Source organism: Netta rufina (assembly GCF_964035555.1).
Source record: "Netta rufina genome assembly, chromosome: 1".
Lineage (NCBI taxonomy): Eukaryota > Metazoa > Chordata > Aves > Anseriformes > Anatidae > Netta > Netta rufina.
The window spans coordinates 88,384,711-88,407,440 of record NC_140123.1 but is presented as its reverse complement, the minus strand read 5'-3'; the positions used below and the strand labels follow the sequence as shown (position 1 = coordinate 88,407,440).

The 22,730-nt window shown below is 34.2% G+C and overlaps 1 protein-coding gene across 1 annotated transcript in view; it reads left to right on the top strand.

Annotated features, from left to right (window-relative positions):
* The window catches only part of CFAP47 (cilia and flagella associated protein 47), a gene marked incomplete at both ends in the record, with an annotated part of 298,007 nt that overhangs the window by 61,375 nt on the left and 213,902 nt on the right, over window positions 1–22,730 (top strand). The window contains 5 exon segments of the mRNA XM_084289693.1: window positions 3,132–3,225; window positions 3,808–3,948; window positions 7,936–8,131; window positions 15,974–16,071; window positions 16,393–16,509. Of these exon segments, the coding sequence (XP_084145819.1) occupies window positions 3,132–3,225; window positions 3,808–3,948; window positions 7,936–8,131; window positions 15,974–16,071; window positions 16,393–16,509 (646 nt within the window).

Sequence of the window (22,730 nt, the reverse complement as noted above, 5' to 3'; positions counted from 1 at the left end):
TTAAAAAAAAAAAAAAAAAAAAAAAAAGCTAAAAAGCTGTCTCAATCTTCACAATGATAGCAGTGTGACACTGCTATCTATAGCAGAGCAAGCAAGTGAACAAACAGTAAAAAAAATTTTGGCATTAATGTTGTAAACACTCTCAAACAGGGAAGGGGAAACAAAGGTATTATCTGGATCCAAAACAACATTGAACCTTTATCTGAAACATTCAGCCATGTCATTCATTTTAAAAATAATTCAGAATATCACTCTTCTTTGCATCATTGATATATCATAGTAGATATTCTGGAGGAACCATTGCAGCAATTGTAGAACAGTATCTTTGGCTTTCTTTAGTAAGAACAATGCTTACAGATTCCTGTTTTCACAGTTTCAACATCCATTCTGATACTAAATAAAAAAAATTGATGGATACATCCCACAACATTGAATCTTAAAGGCTGGAGTCATTAGGCAATGGACTGCTAAGAATGTCTTGGCATCATATTATTAATGCCACCCTGTTGATTATTCTTCTGAAGGAATGTCACATCTATCCAGAGAACAAGGCATGGAGAATGTTGAAATATGAATGATCCTCTAAGTAGATTTAAGAGTTTTTCTTGTTTAAGGCTATTTAATAGCCAAATTTTAATAAAAGCCTTCAATCTTACTGAATTTTGTACATTAACTCACTGACGTACTCAGAGCAGAACTGGAGCAATAGCCAATTAGTCAAGGCTGAATTGAGCACCTCTGTATGCAGATACATCAATGGCTGATGACTGATGTGATCTGATGTTTGGAAATGAAGACATAATCAATAACAGTCGTAGCAAAACTATATAGGTTGAGAACCAGTTCTAGCTGGACTCCTGTGCTTGTATATATAGATGATTATATAATGATTATGTAGATGATAATAGATGATTAAATTTGTGCTCAGTATATGCTTAGCATTATCCTGTTATTTTCTGCCTGTTCTAGTTTGTGCGAGTCCTATCAGATTTTGTCATTGTTTGTGCTTTATGGATAGTATTCTTCTACCTGTGCATTTTAGGATTACCTAGGATGCTTTCATTTCTTCACAGCTTGTTATTTAAGAGTGCTTTTAGATCCCAGTGAAAAAAATGTCTGACATTTGGACTGCTGGCACAACTGTATAATAATACAGTGCACAAATGTAATGATGGTAGGACATACAGAGTCAGCCTAGAGATGAGTAATTCATGTCATCTGCTATCCCTACGTGTTCATTGTGATTTGCAGAAAGTGCAGCATTCCCTCCTGTAAAGCCCAGGAGAGCAATCAGAGAATAGAAACATATACTCTTCAGCTTTCTTCCCCCTAACTACTACTTTCTGGTCAGCATGGTTGAAATAAAGTGTGATTCATCTTTCAGGTTTTTCAGCTACTGAATGAGGAGGATGTCATTGACTGTTCTAAGCAACGTTCCTTGGTATTTTACCATTACAGTTAAGGAAATGTTTGGATATTTTACAGTACAAGTAGGATTAACTCATTTGTTGCAAGCTGTGTGTGTTGAGGAGCTACATCTTAATAATGTGAAAATGGTGATCTTTGAGAACTGTCATCATTTTAAATATCTACTTTATCCATATTATATATTATTTTAAATATCCACTTTATCCTTATATTACCCTATTATGAGGAAGGATTCTTTGTAAGACAGTGTTCTTTGGTAACAAAAGCTGGCAAATTATGAGAACATTCAGTTAGATAGAACCCATGTTGACTATGATCATAGCATATCCCAAGTTCAAAGGAACCCACAAGGATCATTGAGTCCAACTGCTGGCTCCATACAGGACTGCCCAAAAATCAGACTATGTGTCTGAGAGTGTTGTCCAAATGCTTCTTGAACTTCAGAATGCTTGGTGTCATGACCACTTCTCTGGGTAGTCTATTCCTGTGCCTGACCACTCTCTTGGTGAAGAATCTTTTCCTAATAACCAAACTGGCAGCAGCTGCCAGAAGCAGCTGCATGGCATGCTGATACAAAACATTGGTATATAGCTTTTTAGATGATGAAAATCGTAGATTGCGCCTATTCCCATATATCTACCAACTAAATACTTTGAAAAGATGATAGAACATCTAAAAAGATAAATGATGCATAGCTTCCTTCTTTAATCATTTGGAAAGATTTGAAGTTTTAAAGGGATTTCAGAGAACAGAGCTTGTGATTTAGTTGAAAATGGGAATTTCAGACATGGTGAATTTAGAATCAGACTACTACTTGATGCTATTTTGGGTCCTTGATTAAAATATTTCTGTTTTAAAAAACATGCTGGATAATTTTATGAAATATGAAATTTTATCTGAGACGATAATGTCACTATGTAAAATATGGAGACAAACATGTACTCCTACCAGCACAATACAGTTCTGTGGGATGAGAAATAAACTGTCATGCTTCTAATTTCAATCTGTGATGTACGACTTTTAATACACAAAGCAAATTGAATTTGGACTGCATGGTACAAGAAAAGTATGTTTATTTCATTTGAATGAGGGACTAGTTAAATAACAAGAAATGCTCATGTGATTATTTTTCACATTAGCTGTGTTAAAACACGGAGAGCAATGTAAGTCTAGATACATTAGAAGAGTTTTTCTGACATAAAAGTCAGGAAACTTGTGATGTCATGAGAAAAATAAATCTAATAATTCTTCACTACTTTCCTCTCCAAAGTTTAAACTGTATCATTTGAAGTAAAGGATAGTTTTTCTTCAACTGAAAGGTAGCTGTATTTTTTTAGTATCGGGCCATTGTGATTGCCTTTTTTTACAGATGTTACTTTTTTCTATTGTGTTTATTAGTCTATTAGTTTATTAGAAAGCAGATGATAGGTCGGTTTGACAATTAATGAAGTTTTGAAATACCTTTGCTTACACCCACAAGACTTCCAGTATTAGATCTACAGACAAGATATAAGCATTATTAAGTTTTAATTCTACTGATGTTATGTAACAGTGGTTCTTTGGCTTTAACATGTGTATTACATGTTTTGAGGTTTTGTGCTGCAATTAGTTCTTTATGGAGGAGCAGTTCTCATAAAGAAACCACCCTGATAATAAACAGTTACCTTGCCACCCCATTACCTTTTCCTTTTTTATGATCTTAGAAGCCAAGGAGCATGTCTTCCTCATGTTATGCCAGAATTCCTGCTTGAACCTGGTGATTATAAGAGGTGGATTGAAGTGCAAACTCGGTTGAAGGTAGTTTTTTGTTTCTTTATTTGTTTATTTTTTAAACAAAGACCACATGTTTAGTGTTAATCCTTCAAAGTCTAATGCAAATTCTCTGTGGACCTTGAGTAGTCCTACTGTGGTGACTCTTTAGATTCTATAAATCAAAGCAGACACATAAGGTTAAACAGAACTTTAAGCTGCTGCATTTACACCCTTCCCCAGGTTTTCTCTTCCATTCCTTCTAATAGCTCTGATACCTGTTATTAATTCTGAACACTTTTTTTTTTTTTTTTTTTTTTTTTCCAGGATGGAATTAATTTTACTGCTTCCCATTCATTATATATATATATATGTAAAACACAATATAATTTTGATTCTCTGTCTTGATTGCTGTTTTAAATACCTGTTGGTTCTGTACTGAGCTTCTTATTCTTGAGATGGTGTTGAATTATGAATGATTCCAGTGCTGGTCATTATTACACTATAGAAGACATCTCACTCATTTATGCCTTTGATTTATTGTTGTCCTCTTGTGAATTTTCTGTCCAAACTGTTGAAATTAACTGCTATTAATGTTGAAAATAACTGCTATCTTTCCTTTACTTGGAGGCCCGCATGACTGAGTTGAAAAAAGGAGATGTGAAAAACTCAGATGTGTTTAGCAACGAACATCTATTCGTTCTGGAGGACAGCGTATTTGAGACAATTAGCAAACGAGCTTGGACAGATGTGCTACTGCAAGTATACAAGGTAAATTGTAGACACATTAGCTACTTATATTCTGAAGAACTAATGACAAAAAACTGTTTTGAAAAACTGTTTTGTTTACTCAAGTTATTTTTTGAAACAGATCTTTTAAAACTAAATATTTCTCAAATATTTTATTCTTCTGTAACAGCTTATCTGGTATTAGTTTAAATAAGAACACTTCAGTTGTCTTAGTTCTGAAACTAGCACTGAGCTAATGTGTTTCAGTTAGGAAATACTGTCAGAGAAAACTGCATTTTACAGGATTAAATGTTATAGAATTTTCTATTACAAAGAGAAAACTATGCCATACTTTTTTGTAATCCTGCTTAGAAGCCTTTTCCACTGGAAATACTTAGCTGACTAGACATATGCAGCCATTGTGTTATCTTATATTAGACTGGAATTTTTAAATAGATTTTTAAATAGCATTTTTGTAATACTGTCTAAGTAATTTTGTAATTTTGTCTAAGACCTGAACTTGGTCAATATGGACCTCTGAAATTGTATTTAATTTTATTTTTGCTGATGTTAGATAAATATTTTGGATATTTGAGTTTTCCATAGTATTCCTGGTGTGCTCACAGATGATCAGTAATGTTTGTACATTTGAAAATAAGTATTTTCACATTTCTATGCAAAGGGACAGAAAATAAATGAAACATATAAATATTACATGTATATGGGCTCTTCAGAAAAGAAATGGGTATATTAGAGTGACTCCCATGACGGGTTCCAAAGATGATAAAGTTTTGTGCATCTCTGATACAAGGAGAGTCTGAGAGAGCTGGGACTGTCCAGCCTGGAGGTGAGAAAGGTCCAGGGGGGATCTCATCACTGTGTGCAAATATCTGCAGAGAGAGCGTAATGAAGGCAGAGACAGACTGCCTTCATTATGCGAGAACTAGTGCATTAAGGGAAGTTTTGCAGTGCAGTAATTGAAGTTCATGGAGTAGGGTGGTTCCCAGTAGATCTGTCATCTCTCTGACCATTGGTGTATACAGAACATGACAGAGGACATTGTTGCTGGGGATATGAAAGTAGTTCAGGTTTAGATAAACTTAAACCTTTTGTGAAGTCATGTTCTTCGTCATTCTAGTTTCCTTTTTCCTGCATGAGAAACATGTTTCAGTTATTCATTATTCACTCATCTTTCTGTCACATGACAGTACATTTTTACAGACTTGTAACATCATATTTGTCTTCTTTGTCCTTCTAATGTCTTAGAAATTATACTTCTCTGCTTTACTTTTTAGCCATACCACATAAGGCCAAAGCTTACATGGTATTCAATTCGACATAGTAAAGAAAAAACAGAAATCTTAACATTACTTTATATTGAATCTAGTCACTTGACATTCAATGACCTGTTCTCTCTTTCATACCTTTTTGTTCAACCCATTTTTGACAAGGACGGCCGTGACTGTTGCTGAACAGGGTTTTTTAATTATTTTATTCATTTTGTAAAGAAAGCATCTGAACAATAAAGAAAAACAGGATATGAACTGTCAAGACAGCAAGATTATTTCATATAAAAATATTTATTGAGACTAGTTTTTAAATATTCTGAAGTTAAAAAAAAAAAGATTCATAACAGGATTTCATTAAAATGAAAATAGAGACAAGTTTTTTTGTGACTATGACAGCTTGATTTCAAGAAAGATAAGATGAAACAGAATCCTTTCTTACACAAACAGCAGATAACAAAGAAAATGTTAAAAGAATTCATCTATTCACCAGGGATGTTTTGTTATCCAATTTTATTTTGGAAATAAAATGCTTAGAAATGCTTTATAGTATTCTCTATCAGCCAGAATGTCATCCATACTGCTTTCAGGTCCATACCTGATACATTATGGTTCACTTTCCTGTTATGAAAACTTCAGTTGCTGCAGAAGTTCCAGATGAAAAAGCATATACATAACTCCAGCTTATCAAGTTTGTTCTGAAAAAAAAAAAAAAAAAGGTAGAGTCTGTAAGGAATAAAAGGGGAACTTCATAAATCATAATGGTATACTTCAAGCTTTCGTTTTGAGAAAGGCCTAAAATATTGCTGGTATTCTAAAAATCTTGAAACTCTAGGATAATGGAAATATATGTACTGACAATAAAAGCGGTATTTTACCTTATGAGTCAAGGCAGATTTTCAAGAAACACGATTTATCTTTAGATTTACTGAGCATGTAGTAATGAGGATCCTTTTTATAGTTACAAGTTATAGCATTTCCTAACTTTATCTTGGAAAATTTTTGTAGATACAGTGTACTATATGCTAATGCCCTGTTCCCTCAACAGGATCTAAATAGTAATGTAGATATGGACATCTTGAACTAGGATGGATTTGAATTTTCTTGGTAAAAGACAGTAAAAGAATGTTTGATGTGTAAACAACATTGCATATGTTCTCCTAAATGTAGTTGCCATTACTCTTTCTTGTTTCCATTCTTTTGGTAGAATGTCAGGTTATTCTGAAGAAGGAACATTGCAATAAATTAACCTGCAAGGACGATGCCTTTTGAGAAATGCATGAAACCACGTTTATTTACTTGTTTTTTTGTTGTTGTTGCTTTCTTCAGATTTGTATCTGAGGATGATGATGTAAAAAGTTTGAGATTTCTTTTTCTCTTAAGATATTCCTATGCATCTCAATAAAGCATCAAGGTCAGAAATCAAAATAGTTCTAAAGAAATTAAGTTAGTTCAGCTATGTCTGCATGTAACTAGATTATGCTGAGCTGAAATGCTTCAAGGTGATTCCATGTTCTTTTTATTGTAGTTCAACATGGATGCTACAATTTGGTCTCATGCATGTTAATAGTTAACTAGGTTTTATATATTACCATGTCATAAAATATCTTCTTCAGAAAAAGTTGAAAGCAATGGTGGGAGTCCTTTATGTTGTCTGTGAAGAAGGAAATCCAAATATAGATGTGGGAGCTGTTAAGTCACGTGGCTGTAACTGTGTCATACTTAATGCAAGAGGGTTCCTCTCCATCTGCAGCAAATGGAGGGATGAAAAAGTTCTAACACCTTGCTTCAAGAAATTGATGCTTTCTCTAACGTATCTTTTACAAGCTGCAGTAGTCAGAAACTAGTAGGAAGAGAAACAATTAAAATAATAATAATAAAAAGGGTGCAAGCTGTTACAATTCTGAGTAACTGAAAGAAAACCATGGAGCTGATGCAGTGTAGTTAGCATTTATGCAAAACGGACAGGATTCTTGATGCTTTTAGTCACTGGTCAAAGGGTTCAGACCTGATTGATGAAGTTGGTTGGAACCAAAACAGTTGTATTCCTTCTCTTTCTGAAAACCAAGTTCTTTGTTCCTCCTTCAAATATCTTTTTCTACACCATTTCAATTTGAAAAAAAATTCAAATTGAAAAAAAAAGTTATTGAGCATTGTATAGATTTTTTAATTTTAACTTTATATTTTTTATATTCTATATACATCTATAAATATGCATATAATTTCTAATATTTTTAATGTGGGATCGTGTGAGACTTAATCAGTAACCTCTGAGTACAAAGAATTTTACTGTAGACACTGTAACATAGTTTATTTTTCAGGAGGAACAGTCAGCGTAATCTGCATCTAAAGGCACAACTGTGACATGAAATAACTTAAAGATTTTTTGTTTTATAGATTGTACTGCAGATCATTTTAGTAGTTCAGTAATTAAAAGTTTTTGTTTGTTTGTTTGTTTGTTTTTTAAATGTACACAGTGATACACGATCCAGTGATGTCATCCAGTTCATCAAAACTGGGGAAAAATATGGAAACAAAGTATTTGTATTTTTTTTAAGGAAGTAAAAGATTTCCCCCAAACCTCTGCAACTTTGTTGTTTGTAATACAGTTATGCTTATGTGTAATCTCTAAAATACTTACTAAACTAGAAAACTTTTTGATTGTGAAGTGTTACTTTTTAATATTCAACTTGAAATTGTTCTTTTTATAGTTTGTTTTTAAAAACATGGTTTCTAATTTCAGGTGTTTGTTCTTCCTCGTGTTTCTTTGCGCAAGACCACTGATCCGTTCAGTTTGGAAAATGTGCTGAACATGCCAAGAATAAAATCAGAACCTTTATCCAGTAACATATATTCTCCGTATGAACGAATCATCCTTACTTGGTTAAATAAACATTATGAGAAGAATCGAAAAATTGTGTGGAAAGATGGTCAAAAAGGTGATTTTTTTTTTTCACTATACTCTCACTTCTATTATTCCTTTTGTAGACTTTAAATAACATGGTTCATAGAGATATCATGACAACTTGCCAGTGAAAGTTTTTTTTTTTTTTTTTTTTTTTTTGGGGGGGGGGGGGGGGGGGGGGATGCCTACCCATGCATATTTCCATTTCTTGTGTTTCTGGGTTACATGATGAATGTCTTTTGACTAACACTGTTCAGGATCTACCTCCTGTTGTTCTGTGTGTTCTTATCATTTCTAACTAGGCATAAAGGGTGACCTGTGCTGAATTTTCCCAGTTTCTCCTTTCCATTAATGACTGCAGGAAGGAGGTGCTAATTGTACTCACTTTCTCTTAATTTTCCTGCCTGCAGGCATATGCAGTTGTTAGTATTTGTGCTTCTAGTGGTGTGTTTGAAGGTTAGGTTTGTCAGAATTTTTAGAATAACTTTCATATTGACTTAGCTATAATGCCATTTAGGAATGTGATACAGACCATTTTTTAACTCTTGCCCTACTTGCAAGGTCAGTTTGACTCCTCATGATGGCTTGAGTAAGATTAGACAAAATGAACTGTTCAGTTTAAGACTGACCTAACCAGTTCTGTTATTCACATCTGGTAAAACTGATATGCCACTGTTCAACCAGTAGCAACTATTATTGTTATTTCCTGGTAAGATTTCTCCCTTCTGATTCTTGACCTTAACCTCATGCTATTTTTCATCATTAATTTGAATGGGTAGTTAAAACTAAGAAGAGGCAGTATGATGATGATCAATGAAGAACTCCAAAAAAACGGCTAATAAGCCACATATGGAAAAGATTGTCTAGTGTCATTGTGCCATGAGTAATTTCTGACCTGTGTGAATTATGGATAATCTATTTGCATATCATTTTCTGGAAGTCTCATTTGGGCATATTATCTAACTTGAATATATTTTGAATATTCCATCGCGTTTCTTGTTTTATCTATATAGAAGAGAATTATACTGGATATTCTAAAATGTGTTGAATAATTCTGCTGGTAAGATGAAAGGTCAGAAAGGTCAGTCTACACATTGTGCATCCAATAGAAACAGATTTTTACCTTTCAACTCATAGTTTGGTTCTGATTTTATGATTAACATAGGGAGCTTGCCTAGCTAAGGTAACATGCCCTGTAGTACGTAAGTACATGTATATTTGCAATGTAACATTTTCTTATTATCTGTGTCTAGTGTCAGCTTTAGTGAAGCTGTCTTAAAGTAGGGAGCACTCTTCTCCTTTTACTCCAAGTTGCTGTAGTGTGTAATCTGAGTTCCATGTGTGTGGATGACAATTTGCAGAAAGAATGGCTAGCTACCTGGCCAGTTTTATGGTTCACCATAAATGGTGTATGGATACATTCCTCAACCCCACTGTGTGTTGTCTTTATTGTAAACTTTAATAACACCTGTATTTCCTTTGCACTACGTCCAGAGATGCCTAGACAGCTACTCTACCTACAGCTAAACAAGACTCTTTACAGTGTTTGTACATTGGTATTTATTCTTTCTTGGGTGAATAAGCTTTTGGATTATTTTTCTAGTAGTGCTTCTTCTATAGTGCATGCCAAATATGTAGATTTAGTATGGTATGGCTGTGGATTTAGTAATACAACTTCAGACGTTTTGTGAGGGGAAACCAAATTTCAGTCTATGAAGATTAATAAAGATCCAGTTAATACATTGTAAATATCAAATGGTGAATTTTATTGAGAATGGTATTTCACTTTTTTATTTTTTTATGATTAAATAAAGTGATGCAGGGGTTATAGTATTCATTCTGAAGCCAACATAGAAGCCAGGTATACTGTAATGAATTGTTATGATTTATTGCATTTTAAGTCACAGCAGTGTATAAGTGAAATAGTGTTCTGTAATTTAAAAAAAATGTGTTGAAAGTGACACATTGATTTAGTGGCTTTTATTATCATTCAGTGACTTAAAAACTGCTTCTCTTTACACCTGAAAATTTTCTGTTGAAAAGCAACAAAATGGATACTGATATAAGGAAACACTATTCTTATGTGCTGCATAAAAAAAATGTCAATTTAAGAGATTATTTGGGAGAAGAATCAGTGGAAATAAAACATAACAGCATAGATAATGAAAGATGATGAGAAAATTTTAATAGGAACAGAAAGGTAAATGTTCATGCCTTGGGGTAAAAAGCCTTCTGTAACAGATGGGAATAAATGAGACAAATCAGCAGTGTATCTGTTTTCCTGTCATTGTCCCATGTGGTTTTTGTTGAACTTTTCTGCTTAGAATTATGAACTGACTGGTATTAAATTGATCTGTGTCTGAGATTTCAGGAGTTCTTAGAAGAATAACTATTAGCTTGCAAGAGCAAAGGTTGTTGGATCTTGCCTGAAGTAGACACTATAGTTTGCCTACCAGTCTGCACATGTACTATGTGCTGAAAGCAAATCAGTTATCAGTCCTAAATACATTTTAGATCTCATCTTTCTTATGCTCTGTATTGTATACCTCAGTAGAATCATTTTAAACCTTGCCCTAGTTATAATGTCAGCAATTACAGAAAAAGTTATTGCTACATATTTCTTGTGTAAATGTTTGTGTTATTCAGTACCAGAGTTAAGCTATTGAGACAGGACTATAGGCATTATTATAACTATAGATTCGTTCTACCTCCAGAGATTTGCAGATCCCAGAATAGGAAGGTGTTATATAATATTAGAAACCATTATTACTGAAGTAATTTACTTTAAAAAGGACTTAGTCTGTTAGTTTAGAGGTCTAGCTCTATATCTGCAATAGAAAATGCTTAAGATATGGTGCAACCATATGACAATACTTTCTTCATCCACAATCTGATATTTCCTAACTTGATATTCAAGACTACTTGAAATGGAGGTGGTACTTCTGTGGCTGAAGGTTGCACTAGATTTTTATTCTGTGAATTTGTATGATTGTGTTTTAAACCTATGTGAACCTCTGACGTCATACTATTTTACTTGATACTGTAATTTGATACTTCTGTTCCCAACAAATTTGTGTATGCCACAGAGCCATTTAACAGCAATGTCTGGTTCCCACTGTCAATGTCATGCTTGCTTATATTGATCTATATCACATCACCACTCAATTATCACTTTTCCATTGTATTTCTGTATGATAACATTTATTTCTTACAAAGCACCGTTTCATACCCTTGGTCATTAAACGTCATCAGTTTTGATTCTTATGTTTAATAGATTTAATTGAAAGCCTTATAGTGTTAGCCTAACCCTATATATTTCTCCCATTTTTCAGTAATTCAGACCTTGCAAACAGAAGATTTATCATTTATGAAGACATCTGTTGTGCCTTCTTACAATATATCAGTTGATTTTGCAAAAATTTACCTTTTTTTTTTATTGATTGTGAAAACTGTGGTACAGCTTTGCAAGAAACACAGTACTTTAAAGAGTTATTGCTATTCTTAAGTTTTTATAATATAACTCTTAAAACAGTAGATTAAACCAAACCTGATCCTTTGAGAGTTTTAATGCTGGATGTAAGAATCTTTTGTTGTCTTTGGGTGGTCTTGTTATTCAGATAATACCAGTGCATCATACCTCTGTGTTACAACTGATCTGTTTCTTCCTTTTCTGTTGGAATTTTTCTTTTTTGGAAGATTAATGGTAGTTTTTCATCATCATTTTTTTTTCTCAGAATTAAGGTAACATGGTATGTGAGTGGGAAGAGTTGTTTAGGTTTTTATTGTGCAGTGGTTTTTGGGGAGGGCTAAACTATGGTCTTCTAGAAAGATGATCATGATTTTGGTTTGCCAACCATTTCATTTTTTTTTTAATTTTTTTTTGGGGGGAGGGAGGAGGGAGGGAAGGATGGGAACACTGGGGGAAGACATGACACTGCAGCAAAAGAATACCTTCATGTATCTAGTTAGACTAAGATTGGATGTAATTTCTTCTTCTTCTTTTTTTTTTTTTTTTTTTTTTTTTTTTTTTTTTTTTTTTCCCAGACAGCAGCTCAGAGTTCTCATTTTTTTTTTTTTTTTCTGTTATCAGTGGGATGTGATAGTTATTTTAAAACAGTGAAATGTTTAACTTCATAAACATTGGGAACAATTGCTTCTTCAGGGAATATTGGGAACTGTCAATTCAATTAGCCATTTTCTGGAGTGTTTCTTTGAAAAAAAAAACCACAACCATCTTTCTTCAAAGATAATACTTTGTTATTAAAAATATTGCTCATTAAAATGTTTCTCTCAAAAGAAATATTTTTATACAGTTAGTGAGGGACAGAACAATATGTTACGGGGAGCATAAAGGGTGACTTCAAGACACTGGAGAAATTGGGGAAAAGGGAACAGTGGAAAGTAAATTGGTTTTTGTGCTTTGCAATACAAAGCAGGTATGAATCAGTTTTAGTAAGTCAGTGAGATAAAGTAGTTATATCATACTGATGGATCAATTAATAAAAGCTAAACTTAAAAAAAAAACAACAAAAATCACAAAACCAACAACAAAACAAAAAACAAACAAACAAAAACAAAACAAAACAAAAAAATAAAAAAATCCCCTAGCCAGTCTTCATAGCAGAGGTGCTCCATCTTTTTGATCATCCTTGTGGCTCTCATCTGGACTCATTCCAATATGTACATATCCTTTTTATATTGGGGCTCCCAGAGCTAAGATTCTGTATATAGTGTTTTTGTTGTTGTTGTTGTTTGTGGTTTTGTTGTTGTTGCTTGTTTTTTTCTTTTGATGAAGTGTTTATACTGTTTCCTGAAAGCTTATACCTGAGGCTGAAATAGCATGAGATCCACAGCTGAAACAAAACTATCCTCATTGTAGATCACTTACAGGGGCTTGTTAAAGTGCATTTTAACTTTTATTTTTTTTAACTCTTTTAAACAGTATATATTTTTTTATTTTTTAAATGGAAGTTCATTCAAAATAGTATTTTGAATGTAAATGTATATTTATTCAGTTTTCTTTCTGTTCTTATTAATGAAACAACCACAATAAAATAAATTTATTTGAAACTTTCTTCAGAAAAGGAGAATTTTTAGGTAGTCACTTAATTTTTATTTTATTTTTTTTTGGTATGTCCTAGAAGACACTTGCTGTATTTTGGAGATGAGTGGAGAGTGATCATTTTTACTTTTAACCCAGTTCTTTTATTTCAACTATTAGAGATGAATTTTTAACCATGAAAGTGGAACAAAGTAACAGCTTAGGTCTTACCAGAAGAAAAGAGACTGCTTAAAAACAATGCAATTATAATTAGCATATGAGATATCATATGTTATATGGTGATTAATTCATAGTAAGATTTCCATCTATCTTCTGATATGGTAAATATTTTTTTGGGGAAGGAGAGGGTGGAAGAGGTAGGCCAGAGTTACATCTGTTTAGATCCAAGAGCTTACCATTGTGAGAGACATCTCGTTGAAAGTAACTGTCATAGTAATTGGTTTTAATTAGGTGGAAGGGGCCTTGAATACTGTAAGGAGATGGAGCTGTGCAGCCATTGGATTTCAAACTCATTAACCTGTTGATCTTTACTTTCATTTGAAATTGTGTTTGAAGTCACTTTAGAGAATGAGTAGGAAACATTAAACAAGCATAAATACTGAAGAAGGCAAAAACTAAATTAATCAATGTCCCAGAGTAAACTCACGATGAATTTACATGCCCTATTTGGTAAGCTTGTGCAGCATGTGCTCCTATACTTTCTCACTTCAGCTATGTTCATGTGTTTGAATATCTGCAAATAGTTGACATGGAATGATAGACATTAAAGTTTTTCAGATGCTGAGGCATCTGTATTCTGTACATGAACAAACAAATTAAGAAAGATAAATTTTGCAGGGGATTGTCGTAACTTGAATAAGTGTTTTCGAAGTGTAATTTGTTACTAATAATCTAATTACTTTTCCACTGAATGTTTTGATACATTCATTTTTCCACTGAAATATTTTAGCAGTTAAAACATAGTATTTAGCACCCTGCTTGAAATTATTTTGCAGTAATAATGTCACAGCTCTAGTGCTTAGTTAGACCAAACATCATCTTAAATTCTCACATTAGAGAATGTGAACGTGAAACTAAAAAAAGAACCTTTTCAACTGACTGCTACAACAAGCGGGAAGTCATAAGTTTGCTTTTAAGTGTATAGTATTTTTCTTGATGGCACAGTATCCTTTTTTTTTTTTTTTTTTTTTTCCTAAATGTCAGTGATACTTTATGAAGTCTGAGGGTCTGTCTTAATTCTTAATAGGATCATAATGAACCAGCACCCCCTGCTGCAAAACACATGTACATCAACATTTTTCATCTAAGTATTCATGAACCATCCCTGAAAATTCTGTAAGAACTTCAGTCTTCCATGAAATAGGAAGTCACAGTTAGAAAAAAATCTATTGTGTGTTAGCTAGGTTATTTTATGAAAGCAAATACTTAAAAATTAGTCTTCTCTGGAACTCATTTTGGTTTGAGCTTATAATCTGATGTATTTACTTTGCATTAATATACAATTTTCTCTGAACACACTGATTTGCTCCATTGTTATTTTATTTCTTCTATTTTGTTTGTGGGTAGTTTCTCTTTTAAATTTAGTATGAAACATAATATTTGCAACACCTATAAACCAATTTTATAAACTTACAACTCATCCATTTGGTGTAAATGAGGAGTTCCACAACCAGATTTATACCTGTAGGTGACAATAGCTACTTATTTGCAAATTTGATTTAACCGTACTTCTGGAGGTTAAGCAAGCTGGTAGTGATATGTTGTAATCTGGCATTAGCAACATCACCTATAGTTTCATCACTGTTACTAATGGCAATTCTGCAACTGCATTTGATATCAAAAAAGTGAGTGAGTACAGGCAAGGGATTGTACTGGATGTAAAAGTTGAGTTCTTTAGAACAAACGCTATTTACCTGTTTTCATAGGTATGATCTTGTAGAATGAAGCTCATAGTAAGGACATATTTGAAAGAAAGGTCTGAAATATGTATCTTGATAAAACATTTTATGCTCCTATTGTTTAAAATTAATTTTGTGTCAGGTACTGGAGTCTCCATATTCTTTTGCTAAGGAAGATGGTGGACTATTCTTAACATCATTACATTACCATCATAGCTGTTTAGTTTTCGATTTTTTTAAATTTATTTTTTATGGTAGCACTTTTGAAAGAAAAAACATTTCTACATAAAATTTATATTAAAACGATATATTTATTTTTTTGAAATGTATGAAATTTTGGATCATTTAAAACTGAAACATAGAAGTAGTGATCTGTGCTGGAGGAGCTGAGCTTTGAGCTTTCATTTATATTGCATTTATTAAATAAGTGCCAAATAATTTAATATGACCTTGAAGAAAATTAATAACCTATTATTTCCTATATGCTTGAATGTTTCAACTGTAGAGTATTCGTGCATGTTTTTGTGAGTTTCAGTAGCTGCATGAACCTTATGCCTAGCCACATAATAATTTACATGCTTATGTACCTAAGTATGACAGCTAAATTTACAGCTATCTGTTGAGGTTAGGTTTAGCTTATCTACTGTCCCTCCAGTTGTGATGAATACTCTGACATTTGTATCATAATGTATGCATAATATTTACAATACTCTAGGTGAGATTTTTCATGTTTCCAGGAATGGCTCTGGAGGAGAATTATGCCTGGGAAATTCTAAATGTGAATGTGGCATGTTTCCTTTTTCTGTTCTTTCCTCTACTCAGTCGTTTCATAAAGTCTTTATATCTACCCAGAGTAAAATTAGGCATGTCAGGAGAGAGGGTCTAATTCACTCATCCTGTTCTGTTTTTAAATCAGGTGAAGTACCACCAATGAGATGGATAGTGAATTTTGACCGAGATCTTCTAGATGGTCTGGTACTGGCAGCACAGCTGGCAGCTTATTGTCCATACTTGGTAAGGACTTCTCTTAATATCATGCAAGTTTTATACACAGGGCAATGTTAATTAAGTGGATTTACTCAGGCTTTATTTTCCTTTGGAATTGTTGACTTGTATGGTTTTTAAAAACAAAATACCATTTAGTGAGTGCAGAGTGATTATTTTTCTCTTCTGATTTTCTGAAAAAGTGATTACTTTTTCTCTTCTCTGGTATATTCTTAAGAGAAAATTTTAGTTCAAAATTTAGATCTTATGGATTTTTCAAAGAATGAAAATGCAAACATACTAGTTTTGCTGAGTGGAATATGAAAAGTTTGATTTCTATATCTTCCCTAGATTGCTACTCACTTTGTAAGGATGTATACTAATGCAAAAACTCCTGCACAGTTTCTGCACAACTGTTTGATACTTGTGAATGCTATGCACGCTGTCAATCTGACTATAGACATAAAGGTAAATGATTTTATACCATCTTTACTCACATACTTTGTTTTATTTTTGATTTTTTTTAACTTTTATAATAGCAATATTGTATATCAAATTGAGATGAGATTTCAGTGAATCAGTTTTATTCCATGATGTGCTACTGTATGATGGAAATCAAAATACTGCTTCATATAAATACACTTAATAACAAGTAATTTCCATAATTTCTTGATTTGTAGAACTGTACAGATGAAACTAGGTGATTATAACAAGACTTATTAATTTCAGATTCTAGCATCGAAAGCACAAAATGAAAGACTGAGTAGAATTTATTATTAACATTCTAAGACAAATTAAAAATATATATAACAACAATCATCCTGCACTAAAACATAAAAAAGAGTGGTAAAAATATACATATGTATAAATGTCTGGTGGCATTTAGGTGCCTCTATCTAAATCATGCACACTCATGAGTGTTCTGTCCCAGGTTTGTTCCACACGGAAGTCAGTACCCTTGGACTGCTGGTGTGAAAGCCATCAACCTCTGCAGTCCTTCACTGGGATTCCTCCTGTGACGCTGATGTTGTTTGTTACTTCTGCATTACTCTATAGTTGACATAGGATCATTTTTATATGTTTGGTAGCACACCTCACAGCTCACTTCCATTAGTTTAAGCTCTGTTACCTCCAAATTTTCTGTATAGCTGATTCACTTCTCCTTTGCTCACTTATTGATTAAAGTCCTATCCTTATCAAAATTAGTAACAACCGTTTCAGTTAAATTTAATCATCATCTTAATTTGCAGAGTGGTTCAGCTTCCATCATGAGCAAAGTGAATGTCAGGGACTGTGATGGGCTGAGGTGGGTGTGGGGCATGTTGAGCTGGCTAGAAGGACAAGAAGATGACATAGTAGAATAGACATAGTATTTGTCTGTGTATGAAGAAGCTTTCCAAAGGAATGAATAGTATTAGGAATCAGAGACGGAGGTGTGGTGATATGAAGTGATATGAAAGGAAGCTCAATTACAACTTTTTTTTTTTTTTTTTCCCCCATTCATAGAATTGTGGAATCATTAGGGTTGGAAAAGACCACCTGGTCCAGCCATCACCCTGCTACCAATGTCACCCAGTAAACCATGTCCCTAAGCACCAAGTCCAACCTTTCCTTAAATACTCCCAAAATTAAGTGTTTCTGCCTGGGATCGAACCAGGGACCTTTCGCGTGTGAGGCGAATGTGATAACCGCTACACTACAGAAACCCGCCTAAAATGTGATTTGCAGTGCAAAATTAACAATACTGTTTCCAGTTGTACTAGCTGTTTTTCTGCTACCACCTCCTGATATTTATAGGTTATTATAAACATCCTTGCTATTACAGGCCAAGAAAATCCATTTCATATACTTATAACTGACAGGAACCATAAGAAAATAACATAGGTATAATCTTGAAAATAAAGGCGTTTTTTTGGTTCATTTTGTAATATGAAAAACAGCCAGTACAGCACATGAAGGCAGAGGCTGAATGGCTGATAAGTAAAAGGAGTTAACCATATTCAAGGTGGAAGCAGAACTCTAGGACATGCAGTTTTAGTGCACTTAGTGTGTTTTAAGACTACAATGTAGTAATATTAGTAGTTCACCATATTTTTAAGGTATTGATGTTTTTGTAGATGGGAAAGTTAATCTCTATATATATTAAGAATTTAAACAAAATTATATAATCAGTCAACAATAGAAAAAGGAACAGATCTCAGATCTTCAACATCTGCATTTAATTGTAGATTAAGGTGTGGTCTAAAACCAAAATATTCTGGAAAGTAAAACAATAGAGAATGTAAGGAATACTTCTTACATAGGCTTGCTGGAATTCATACATACTTTTCCAAGAATACTGTAGAAATTTCTTAAACTTGTTCTTCAGCAGTAAAAGCAGCAAAATACACACATGCATCCACTTGCTGACGTGTCCTAGTTAGGGATTTTTCTCTGATAGTCCTGTTTCTTAAATTTAGCAAGTTAAAATGTTCCAACAGTATTGGCAAAGTTCTTGACTATAAGGCAGTCGTTACTTCTGAACTTTCAGCACAGTTTTGCATTAATTAATGCAAAGATGGTGGTGACAGTGCAAGCTGTGACATATATCAGGTCTAGAACAGATGGCATTTTCAATCACTTTAAAATCTAAGATTCTGTAGTAATAAATTTAACTGTCTGGAAGACTTCAGCTGCAAGCTTAAATGATACATACCTCTAATGGGGTTCAAGGCTTTTAAATCCTCTTAAGGATTAAGATATAGGTTTAAGATATAGTACTTTTGTCAAGCAATTCTTTGTTTCCACTTTCTGATCATGACTGACAGTTCAATCCTGGAGTATTAATGGTGCATTTCTATGTATTTTTTTCTTTCTGTTTGCTATTTTAAGTTCTAAAGCACTTCGATTTGAAGAACCTCCAATTGAAAGTAAGATAGGATGGTGGATAATAGTGATTTGCTGGAAATGTACGTAACAAGGATAGATTAGGAGAGAGGATGCTGTGATAGGGGATAGCCAGCAGAGGATCCTAATTTGCCTTTGACATAAAACTGAGGCCAACAAACATTTGGGACCAAGTGAAATGGAGTATATTTTCAAACAAGTATAGAACATGTTGTGAGTAAAGTCAGAGTGTTAAGAAACTGAAAATGAATGTGCCTATTCTGCTGAAACAGAGAGGAATTCAGTATAGCTGTGGTGTAGAACACAGTGCAACTGGGCAATAGCATGACCAAATGAGGAAGAAAAGGGGGCACAGATGATAACCATAAGATTTGAGTGTGAAATGAAGGAGAGAAGGAAAATGGTGTCAGCAGCCAATGGAGGAAAGGAATTTAAAATTTCTGGAAAATCTTTGAATTTTTCCTTCAGTTAGTCTACCGGTACACCTAGAAAGAAAACTTCCTGGCTGACACTTAATGCTACACTTGTAGTTCTATTGTCTTCATTTTGCTATACTTTAGTAAGAAGCCATTAGTTTGACAAATGTGACAACTTCTTGACAAGACTAACTTTAAGGAAAAGCACTTCTTTCATAATTCTTAGTTACGTGATTAAAATTTTTATGATACTGCAAAGACACAGATAGAACCCTCTATCTGCCAATCTGTAACACAAATGCAAATATCTTGGTTTGCCTGAGATAGGAATCTAACGTCGATGTGCTGTCTTACATACAGAAAATACAAAAGAGCTTAAAAATCACTTTTATTTGTTATTGTAGCAATTGCGTTCTCATATATATCTTTATTAGACTGTATCTTACATAGCACCTCAACTAGGCTCTTCTTGAAAAACACTTGAAGAGAGTTTTAAAAAACTGAATCTTCCTAAGCATCCACATAAAAGTATATAAAACAAGCATATGCTTTGATCTGTAAGCCTAAAAAATCAGAGCAATAGATAAAGAGCATTTGGCTGGAACTCAGCTTTATTGATAACATGGATAATATAGTTGATAATATGGACTCTCCTACAACCTTCAACATGACAAAGCAGAAGACTACTTGAAATTTACCTAGTGAGGTGCTATACAAGGTGAATTTAATATGTATATAGGTTAAAATATGGTAAGGTTTTGTCATTTCTAATGTATCTTGTCAATTTTCTCCTTCCTATTGTATTGTGTACCAATCAAAACAAAAGTTTGTGTGCTGTAGTACAAAGCACATAGAGCACATTCTTGCACATTTAATTTGCAGGATTACAGACATTTCTTTTAATTAGTGCTGAACTGTACTCAGTAGTAAGTCTATGAAGTTGTCTTCATTTAAGTCATCTTTCCTTAAATAATATTTATCCTGTAGGAAAGGGCCACATTCCTCCTCTGCTTTTAGTCCATTAGCCAAGACTCATAATCTTTTCCACTACTCAGATTCTCCCCCCCACCCCCTTTTTTTTTTTCTTTCCCTCCTACCCTTCCATGTAATGCTTTAGGGTATGGGGACAGAGAGGTTCCTCTTCCTAAAGCAGACATTAGGAGTCCATCTGTTCAAGGAGCTCCTTCTGGTTTCCTTGCAGCCTTGCTAAAACATGATTTGCTTAATCGTGTTTTTGCTTAAATGACAGTCTTAGAGTCATCAAATGATGCAGGTTCAATGTTATTTAGACTTAATCACTCTCAAGGCCCTGAGGACACCCTGACTACTACTCAGCAGCCCCATAGGGCTCCCGCACCTGCACAGGCCCAGGACCCCACATCAGCCTCAGGGCTGCCTGCCCCTGCCCCACTCTGCCATGGGCTCACCCACAGTATGATGTTCCAGCTGGTGCTTGGTTCAGCAAGTGTTCTCTTAAGATGCTTTTACAATTTTTACACAGATTCAGAGAGAGACTCTATATATGCTTGGAAGAGAAGTCACAGAATCATAGAATATCCTGAATTGGATGTTCATGAGCGCCCACAATCCTCATCCAGTCGACCATCTGGGTCCACACAAGACCACTGAAATACCAGACCATGAGTCTTGAGGGCACTTTCAAAATGTTTCTTGAACTCTGGGAGGTTCAGTGCTGTGACCACTGCCCTGGGGAGCCTGTCCCAGTGCCCGACCCCCCTCTGGGTGCAGACCCTTTCCCTAACCCCCAGCCTGACCCTCCCCTGTCCCAGCTCCATGCCGTCCCCTCGGGTCCTGTCGCTGTCCCCAGAGAGCAGAGCTCAGCGCCTGCCCCTCCGCTCCCCTCCTGAGGGAGCTGCAGGCTGCCATGAGGCCTCCCCTCAGCCTGCTCTGCTCGGGGCTGAACAAACCCAGGGACCTCAGCTGCTCCTCATACATCTTGTCCTCCAGACACTTCACAATCTTTGCTGCCCTCCTTTGGACACTCTAATAGCTTTACATCTTTTTTATACTGTGGTGTCCAAATCCACTGAGGATTTCTAGGTGGATAGAAGTCATGTGGTTCAGGAAGACTTGTGTTGAAAATAGCCTGTAACTGGGAAAATATTCAAGTGTACTTAACCCTCTAATGATTTTCATTTAGACATCAGCTTGTAGCTACACATGGAAAAGGATATCTAATTGGTATTCTTTTGGCCCATAGTCTGAGCCAATAGTGTGCTGTTAGGTTCTTATTTTGTATAAAGGTTTTTCTTTGTTGAATGTTTGCTTTAAGCAACTGAGTTTTTTTTACATTGTGTTTGAAGAAGGTGCCTCTGCTACAGTTGTAAATTTTTGCCCTTTATACCCTTTGACTTCACAGAATCATTATGTCAAAATGCAGCTTTTGCTAGCTGAAGTAAAGCTGTGACAATTGTGGGTCCATCAGTCATTAGGTAGAAGCAGTTAGGGAGTGGAGCTGTTGTGCTTGGATTGATGGATCCTTTTGATTTCTTAGTGCTGCTGTCTTAGGAGTTATATCTCAGTCGCCGTTTTATAGTCCTATGTTTTAGGCAATAAATTTCAGCTAATGTTGCATTTTAATAATGTCAAAAGAAGAAGAAAAATCAATAAGCAGTATGTGCTCTAATTTAAAACTTTCAATAAGTTGGAAAAAAAAATATAACTCAGTTAGTTATAGTGATAGTATAAATATCTGTACATCTCTTTTGCTGTCTTAAAGACATGCATAAGAGGCAAAAAAGGTGCTCATAAAAGTAATGTGGAGGCTGAAAATGTGGTCCTGTGAAAAGGACCTCCTAGTTTAGAGAATAAATATTAATATATAGCAATATTTATTATTCTCAAAGAGCCCTGGAAATTTTAATAGTTTGACGGTAAGTTTTAAGATTTCCTGAAAAAGTGAGAAAAGAAAATTAAATTTATACAATGTTATCCTCCTAGATTGCTATTTAGAGTAGTTGTAAGATCTTAAAAAGTTACAGTGGGAATAACATTCACCCATGAACCCATGTGTTTTCTAGAGTGATTCTTTTTTTTTTTTTTTTTATAAAAAAAAAACAACGAAGTGTTTAAATATTTTGCAGAGGTGGTGGTGCCAAAACCTGGACTCTTTATTCAATATTATTCACTTTAATTAATGGCACATTTTATTAGATGGACTGTATTTATTTATTTTTGATTTGTTGTTAATCCTCACTATACTACCACAGCTGCTGTCACCTGGCAGATTTCAGTTAGAGTTGCACTTCTCTAGTGAGAGATCTCACAGTACAGTTTCCTATAGCAAGTCTATAGCAAGTCTTTGCTCTATACCTATCTGCTTGCTGATTTTCAAGTCATGTTACAAGGTGTTCTTCATAAAGCTCT